Source organism: Canis lupus, chromosome 30 (genome assembly GCF_011100685.1).
Source record: "Canis lupus familiaris isolate Mischka breed German Shepherd chromosome 30, alternate assembly UU_Cfam_GSD_1.0, whole genome shotgun sequence".
In the NCBI taxonomy this organism is placed as follows: domain Eukaryota; kingdom Metazoa; phylum Chordata; class Mammalia; order Carnivora; family Canidae; genus Canis; species Canis lupus.
In genome coordinates, this window is record NC_049251.1 from 21,549,855 (window position 1) to 21,558,977 (window position 9,123).

The following is a 9,123-nucleotide window of genomic DNA, read 5'->3' on the forward strand; positions in this document are numbered from 1 at the left end:
GAGAGTGACAAGACTAGAATTCCGTCCTGGTCAAATTTGATTTTCCATGCCCTTGTTCACCCTAAATGATTTACAGGTGTCTTCCAGTTCCAAGGTTCTATTCTTATATGATAGATAAACTGCTAATAGTTAACTGTAGAAAAATATATACATATAGCCCCTTCTAATCTCTTCCTGGTGTAGAGGAGTCAGTGTCAGGCCCACCTTAGGGCAGGGTTTGGGGGGAGGAGGGAGTTTCACAGAGAAGCATGGTCAGCATGCTCACCAGCATGGGGCATAGAGGAAAAGGGAGGTCACATCCAGAGATGCACCAGTAGGCACCCACTTGCCTGGGACAAAGGCAACTCTGCAGTATTCCTACTAAAGCTGAAAGTGAGGTGCACAAATGACAGAGTAGATGCCTGCGTGGTTGGAAAATTAGTTACACCAAAAACATAAGTAAATAGATTGGGCAAATAAGTAAATATAATGAGAATAATAAAAGTCAGAAATTTAACTGGTAGAAAAGGTATTTATGGCTGGAAGGTACTCTGAGGCATTAGATTTGAATTTGAGAAATGATATGAATTAATGATCTTTAAATACATGTATACAGACTGTATTATGAAAAGAGGTATACATTTATGTGTGTGCACACACACATATTTTTTAACTATTTGCTGAGATGGCTCAAGAGCAATGACATCCAATAATAATGAGCACACTGAGCACCCAGATCTTGGCTACAAAAAGGCATTTTCTCCTAAATGGAACTAGTGTTCCTAGGAGAATGGCTGGTTCCAGACAGGGGTGGGCCAGGCAAAATACAAGAGCTGTCTGGAACATCTTCCGCTAGAAAGTAATGAAGTATTCAAAGAATGATGGAGACCTGTCACAGTAACCTAGAAACCCCCTTGAAAGGGCTTCCACTGACCAAACTGTGAAAATTTTAGCAACAAAATATTTATTGATAGTAAATAATTACAACCCATTGAATAAGGTAGAATTCCACATATCCATTGCTGATGTAAATACATATATAAGAAAGGGAAAGCTCTTCTTACACAGTATGCCAATTAATAAAGATAGGAATTAAAAAAAATAGTGTTTGATTCAGGCAAAGTCATCAATGAATGCTCAAAGTGGTGGATGGAAATCTGAGAAATGAAGAGTTGACTACTGGCATAATCTCTGAAGACATCTCCACAAAATACTAATGGATTTTTTTTTAAGAATTATTTATTTATGATAGAGAGAGAGAGAGAGGCAGAGACACAGGAAGAGGGAGAAGCAGGCTCCATGCCAGGAGCCCGACGCGGGACTCGATCCCAGTACTCCAGGATCGCACCCTGCGCCAAAGGCAGGCGCTAAACCGCTGAGCCACCCAGGGATCCCCACTAATGAATTATGATGGGGGAAATAGTGACATTACAAAAAAGAAACCTGGCTCTCGCCAAAATGATCAAGTGAGCAAGGTTATCATGGACAGTGATGGGACAAATCGCTATTATGTACTCCCTCTTGTGATGCACTGAGAACACAGCTTCATCTCTGTGATTTCTGCCAAAAAAGCATGACTTCAACATGACCCTGAGGAGGCAGTAAACCGACCCAGGCGGAGGAACATCCTACAGGTTGTTTGGTCTGTACTCTATTTCCTGTCAAGGAACTGACAGAAAAAGTAGACTGCCAAGACATGATAAGTACATGCAACCTATGCTCCTATGTGGGCTCTTGGACCAGAAAGGAAAAAGAGAAATTACTAAAACACCTGGCAAATATTGACAGGATCTGCAGATTGGATGGTAGTGTTGTACCAGTGTTGATTTTCTGGCTTAGAGGACTGGACAGCTGTTATGTAGAAGTGTTTTTGTTTTAGGTGTTTAGAGGTGATGGGGCATTGTGTCTGAAGCTTTCCCTCAAATGATTTAGAAGTAAGACTAATGAGGGGTGCCTGGGTAGCTGAGTCAGTTAAGAGCCCGATTCTTGATTTCAGCTCAGGTGGTGAATTCAGGGTGATGAGATCAAGCTCTGGGCTCAGCAGGGAGTCTGCTTGAGATTATCTCTCCCCCTCCCTCTGCTCAGTTGTACTCTCTCTCACTCTCTGAAATAAATAAATATTTTTTAAAAATAATTAAAATGGGGATCCCTGGGTGGCGCAGCAGTTTGGCACCTGCCTTTGGCCCAGGGTGTGATCCTGGAGACCCGGGATCGAATCCCACATCGGGCTCCCAGTGCATGGAGCCTGCTTCTCCCTCTGCCTGTGTCTCTGCCTCTCTTTCTCTCTCTCTCTCTCTCTCTCTGTGACTATCATAAATAAAAAAAAATAAAAAAAATAAAAATAATTAAAATGGCAAAAAGGATTATGGATGAACTGTGGTGAAATGTCAAGAACAGGAGAACCTGCATGAGGAGGATCGGAGTTCTTTGCACTGTACTTCCAACTTTCCTGTTGGCTTAATAACTAAAAAGTAAATTGCTGCAAAACAAATTCTTTTTTATCCACTTCTTTGGTCCCGTGGAAACCTATGAAAAATAGAATGATGCTGGAATTAAGGAGTTGCACAAAGGGAGTAATGGCAAAATCAACATGTGAAAGTTTGAGATGGATGCTAATGCAGCTAGGCTTCAACTGTGCTTCTCCTTCCTTGTGTACAGTGAATAAAAGTTTGGGAACTGGGTTCCCAGGCTCAGTATGATGCTAGGACAGGCAAGGTCTGTTTCTGCTTGGCACTGGTAGATCTAGAAGTGTCAACATATGCACTTCTGTTACCCTGCTGCTTATGTGTTGTGGTAGCAGTCACCACCAAAGGCATCCATTCTTCCACAGGTACAAATTGTATTTCCTAACTAACAGTGAACACTCTCTTCTCTTTCCTTTTCCTTCCTTCTTTACCTTGTTTCAGTCAGGTTTCAGTTGTAGGCAACAGAAATTACTCTAGATGTTTTGAGAAGAAACGAGTTAATACAGGGAATTAGGTCTTAGAAAATCACTGGAAGAGCTGTAGGGGCAGGCTGTAGACTAGGCCTCCAGAGAACCTGGAAACACCTCAAACTGGCCCACCCAGGAAATTGCCACTTCTGCCCCAGTCAGGAAGGTAGGTAATCAGGAACCACCACCAGATCTGTAGGCTTTGCAAACATACCCTATCTAGTCATCAGGAAGCTGCCACCACCACTGGTTCTGCAACTTCCTATTGATACTCACAAAACAAGTTACCAGATACCAAAACATTTTTGCAGGAAAAGTCAAGGTCTACGTGACTATGCTTGTCAGAAGAAAAAGCCAAAGAAACAAGAACTTATGCTCCACTTCATTTCTACTTTCCAAATCTCAAGTAAGTGCACTATACTGGGAAATCTATCTCAAAATCCATTTCCAGAACGTTAAGTGCCAGAAAGTATGAGAAACATATTGTTTAGCTTCCCAACCTCTGCAAAATAGGGAAGTCCACTGAAAAGAGGCTGGAAGGGATGCTGAATTCCAGTGTACATATCTACCACACTCCTCCTCACCAAAGGTTAGTGGGAGTTAGCCTCTATTGTTAATCCCCAGAGACTGTCAGCAAATCTGGTATAATTTATATTCACTATTTCCTTGGTTTGTTTTGTTTTAATGACAAAATTCTGCACATGAAGCCAGGACCATCTCTTACTAAAAGACATTTATATGTGGAATAAGAACTAAAATTCACTGAAAAGTAATAGAGAAGAATTATGATCTAAACTTTGGCCTACTTCAATGAGCCACTAATATGCTCATACAGTGCGACTCAGTGGTTAAAAATATTGGTTAAATTATAACTCTCCAAGTATCTTGTAACCCATGTCTGTTCATTTTTCTTTTTGTTTTAGTTTCAAATTTAAAGTAAGAATCATCACTTTTTCCTGCAAGAGAAAAGCTACCTTATTTTTCATCAACAGCAGAGGGCTGCCTATTTCCGTCTGTGAGTTCTAGAAAATAATGTTCTTCTTCTAAAAAAGAAAAAAAGTGAGGGGGAGGTCTTCTAAACCTTCTAAACCACCACTTTGTGATGGACCAGAAAATAAATGACAAGAGCGATGAGATGGCCACCTCTACCAGAAAACAAGTGATTTTTATCTTTCCCACCAGATTCTGAGCTCCTCACAAAACAGGCAGGGACTGTTTTTTCTATCTGTATCCCTGGTGGCCAGCACACTGCATGATACAGAACAGACAGTTAATAAATGTCTGTTGAATAAATAACCGAGTGGAAGAAGTGGAAGACAACACTCCATCATCATGTCTCTCACCTTCCTATCTCACTCCCTTCCTCAATGTGGACAAAGTAGACAGATGGAACTGCAAGGAACTTTGAGTCACAGGACAACTGGCCCCCCATCATGCAAACAGAGTGGGCCCCAAGCCATGAAACTTCCCTAGAAGTACAAATCCCTCAGGATGCAAGTTCAGGAAAACCTCATTTCAAAAGGTGGAGTTTCTGGCCTTTATTCCCAATTGCTTACTGACCACCCACTAACTGCCATAATTCGTTTTATTTCCGCTGGGCGGAAGGCTGATGTGAGAAGCAGATAACTGAAAACACAGAACCCGTACCAAAGAGAGAAGAGTAAACAATGCCTTTGGCAATATCCTATGATCAATTTGGCTTTGCTGGAAAGGAATGGGATGAGAAATCTGGAAATCAGGAGCTACCTCTGAGTAACAACCAAAAGGAAAGAAAGTCCAAGGCCAGCCCGATTGGGTTGGATGTCAGCTTGAGGTTATCTGCATTGAACAGCTTATCATAGCAAAGCAGGGAGACCTGACTGATAAGAAAGCTATCAGTGGTTCCACACCGCACTATTCTCCTCTGATCTCCTCCGCTGAACAATAATGGACTTTAGCAGGAATATCATCTTGAGCCATCACATACTGTTGTTTCTGAGGGTCCATCAAGCTGCCACCATTTTTCCACCACCACTTTGCTTCTTTTCTGCTAGCAGTAACTAAGAAACAAGCTCTAATATTACATGATTAGTCTCAAAACACACTGAGATAATGTGCCGGCATAAATAAGTTGCCCGCTGTTTATATACGAAGAACTGCCAAGATGAATGTAAAAGACATTTTGTAAAAGACAATTTGAAGATATCAAGTTACTAAGAGAAGGAACTACCCCAACACTGTCAGAAGATAAATTAAATTCAGGGTGATGTATTACATTTAATTGGGTCCCATCTTGATAGCAAGTACAGGTGACACTTAGCCAGTCAACAAGAACGCCTAAATTTTGTTGTTTTTTTTTTTCCCCCAAACTGAACTAGTCAACTGTTAGACTACATAGCTTTTCATCTCCCACCCATTCCCATTTTTGAGACAATCATCAAGAATTTAGAGAAGCCACATCTCATTTAAAACGAACAACTTGGGATCCCTGGGTGGCGCAGGGGTTTGGCGCCTGCCTTTGGCCCAGGGCGCGATCCTGGAGACCCGGGATCGAATCCCACGTCGGGCTCCCGGTGCATGGAGCCTGCTTCTCCCTCTGCCTGTGTCTCTGCCTCTCTCTCTCTCTCTCTCTCTGTGACTACCATAAATAAACAAACATTTAAAAAAAAAAAATGAACAACTCATTCCAAATGGCTTTAACTAAGTGTGAGGCGTAACCAGCCTAAGTTATTTCGAGAAGAGACAACTTTGCCTTCTCAAATCATGGAACTGAATTTTCAAAGTGAACCGCTGTGGGAAGTTCTTTAAAGTATGTCTACTTTTTCAGCTTTATTTTTTAATATCGCTGAAGACCGGTTGATATTTAAACACAGCATGAACTTGCCACACTTGACACAAACTGCCAAACACGAGGAGTCAAATCTATCTGCCTGCTGTCCCATGGCCATCTCCAGCTAGAGGGTTAAAAACGATTTCAGATTTTTAAAAAAAAAGAAAAAAAAATCAAAACAGCTAATGACAATTCACTTGGAAGTCTTCCTGTCAAAGTCCATGAGGTCAAGTCCAGCGGGCCTCCGCCAGCGCAGGCGGATCAACAGCCGGGATGCTGACCTGCAGGGAAACCGCCGCCCTCCCGGGGCTCCCGCACCCCGCACCCCGCACCCCGCACCCCGGGCAGGGGGTGGCAGGAAGGGGCCCCGCGCACCCACGCCGCTCGCAGCCCGGCGCCCCTCCCCTGCACTTCCTGAAGGAAACTGGAGGAAGGCGGCGGCTCCGGGAGGAGAGGGGTGTGGAGTCCACGGGCTGGGAAGAGAATGCGCTCGCTGAGGCTGAGGCTGAGGCTGAGGCTGAGGCTGAGGCTGAGGCTGAGGCAGGCGCCCCCTACCCCCACCCTCACCCCCACCCCCACCCCCACCCGCGCGCCAGGCCGCCCCAGGTCCGCACGCCGCCCTGCGCGCTCCCGGGGCTCGTGCGGGGCAGCGGGGGCCGACAGCCGACCCTCTGGCCGATGAGCCGCGCCAAGGGGAGCCCGCCCCGCAGCCCCTCGGCCCCCGCACCTCGTCCTCCGGGAGCCCGAAGACCTCCACCGCGCAAGTTGCCATTTCCGAACGGTTCCAGCAAACCGGACGCGCTCGCCCCCGCCCCGGAGTGGGAACCGTAGTGCGGAGGAGGAGGAGAGGGAGGAGGCGGGAGGAGGTGGAGGAAGAGGAGGCGGCGCTCCCCCAGCGGCCGCAGCGCCTCCTCCGGCCAGTGCGCGCCAGGGGCTCGAGGAAGCGCGGCGGGAAAGGGCCGGCGGCGCGCGTGCGGGGCGCGGGGGGGCCCGGGGCGGAGGCGGGCGCGGGGGCGGGGGCGGGGCGCGGGGGTGGGGGCGCGTGCGGCGGGGCTCGGGGCGTGGGGGCGCGCGTGCGGGGGCGCGTGGGGGGCTCGGGGCGGAGGCGGGCGCGTGGCGGAGCTCGGGGCGTGGGGGCGCGCGTGCGGGGGCGCGTGCGGCGGGAAGAGCGTGCGTGGAGGGCTGGGGAGGAGGCGCGCGCGTGGCGGGGGCGCGCGTGGCGGGGGCGCGCGTGGCGGGGGCGCGCGTGGCGGGGGCGCGCGTGGCGGGGGCGCGCGTGGCGGGGGCGCGCGTGGCGGGGGCGCGGGCCTGAGCTTGCCGTGCGGCCCCGGAGTCGCGGGGAGCAAGGCTGGGAGGCGGCGCTCGGCCTCCCGTCCCCCGGGAAGCACAGCTGCGGGTTTCCCCAGCAACAAGTCTCAGATCCGCTGCCGAGCGCGGCCTCTAACCAGACGCCTGGGATCAGGAGCGCTTAATCCACCTTCACCGCAAGTCAGATCTGAGCGCTTTCCCGTGGCTTAAGGCTGCGGATGCCACCTGAAGCTGGACCTTGCGACCTCGAGAGGGAAAGCCCCGCGTGAGCGAGGCCGCGAATGGGGAGGCCCGAAGGGATCTCCTCATTCTTGGACTCGATCTGAAATTCTCTCCTTGTGATTTTTAAACACTGTGCCAATTCATAAGCGATTTCCGGTCGTACGGTCTGCCCTTAAAGCCTACCCGTAACCTCCAGCCGCCCGCCTTCACCCTCTAAACCTGCTTAGCTAAGCCTTGACCTGCAGCGCCACAAAACGAAGAAAAGAGAAGGAGTACAACTAGGACCCCCTCTGCTGTAGAACAGTCATGCGTATTTTATAGTCATGTCTGATGGATTTTATAGATCCCTAATCACAGGAAGACTTTGGTGTTGAATAACTGATCTAACATGATGAAAGATACTTTAGTGTGGGCTGCTCTCTGAGGCATACCAAAAAAAAAAAAAGTGTTGTTTGAAAGTTCTCCTTTAATCCTTTCTCAGTTAATATCTGCTGGCTGCCTTTCCTCTAACACTAGATTTTTGAGATCTTTAAGGTTCATTTTTTCCTCCTTCCATTCTAACCCCCCTGGACCTCCTCCATTGCCACTGGCATGGTTTGAACTACACTCCTTGTAGAGCTCTCAGACTCAGAGCTCAGTAGTGCAAGATGCGTTACTATTCAATTTTCTGTAACATGTTCCTAGGTTGAGCTTCCTGTCTGCTCAAGTGGTTAGAAGGCTTAGTCCTAATCACTGCTCTTCCTCAACCCTCTTTTTGCTGAAGTTGATTCTACATTCCAGCAGGCAGTTGTAATGCTACGTCACCTCAGAAATGGAGGGAATGGCACAGCCCTCATCCCTCCACGCTGGCACTGGTAGAAAGGTTTTTTTCCCCCTCTCTGGTCTCTAATTGTAGACATCTGTATCCATTAGAATGACGACTGGCTGTTAGTAATAGTAACCCAAACAAACAGAATTCAAGGATAGATGTTATATTGTCTTATATTAAAAAGGCTACTTTGCTCCACAAAGGCATCAGAAATTCAGGCACTGTAAAGCAGGGTGCTTTGCCATTTATAGGTGTGGTCCTCAGGCTCCAATGACTACATCCCTGCTCCAGGCAACAGGACAGAAGAAGGAATCAAGAAGGAAGTTCAGGTCTCATGTTTGTCTTTTCAAAAAGGCTTAAATTCATAGAACAGAACTGAGTCACATAGCTGTATCTAAATACAGGTAGGCTGGCAAGCACAGGCTTTTCTAGGGAGCCTTGTTGGGTCTCTGTTACTAGAGAGTAAAGGGACGGATACAGGGGAGAAACTAGCAGTGTCTGTCCTAGCATTTTTGCCCTCTGGCATTCACAGAGAGGTCAGCACTCCCAATCTGTTTCTGGTCTTCAGGCCACAGAATTTTAGACTCAAAAATGAAAAACCCTCAGGCCCTCTGACATCTCTCATTTGCTGCTGGCCCTCTGCATCATCTGCTTTGGGTACTCAAGCTGCCACTGGAATGCAGTGGGGATGACAGGTACCACTTTTGATGTGGAATGCCTGGGTGGTGCCCTGGTTGAGTGTCTGCCTTTGGCTCAGGTTGTGATCCCAGGATCCTGGGATGGAGTCCCATATCAGGCTCCCTGTGGGGAGCCAGCTTCTCCTCTGCCTGTGTCTGCCTCTTTCTCTGTCTCTTGTGAATAAATAAATAAAATCTTTTAAAAATAAGTAAATAAATAAATAAAGCTTTTAATGTAAGATTGTACCCAGGATATAGGTCACCTCTGCTCTTAGAGTCCACAAATCTGGGGATTTGTCATTCTCCAATCTTGAGAGAAAAACCCAAGTGCTAGAAAGGTGTTCTTCTTGGAGATAGTCACTGTGTCCAGTATTATCTAATAAAACTT

At 47.4% G+C, this 9,123-nt stretch overlaps 1 protein-coding gene across 1 annotated transcript in view; it reads right to left on the reverse strand.

The window, feature by feature from the left end:
- Positions 1–6,605, reverse strand: part of NEDD4 (NEDD4 E3 ubiquitin protein ligase) — a 122,885-nt gene extending 116,280 nt beyond the window's left edge. Inside the window, exon 1 of the mRNA XM_038580487.1 lies at positions 6,448–6,605. Coding sequence (XP_038436415.1) covers positions 6,448–6,492 — 45 coding nt within the window. The 5' untranslated portion in view covers positions 6,493–6,605. The remainder of the gene's footprint in view (positions 1–6,447) is intronic.
- Between the last annotated feature and the right edge of the window lie 2,518 nt (positions 6,606–9,123).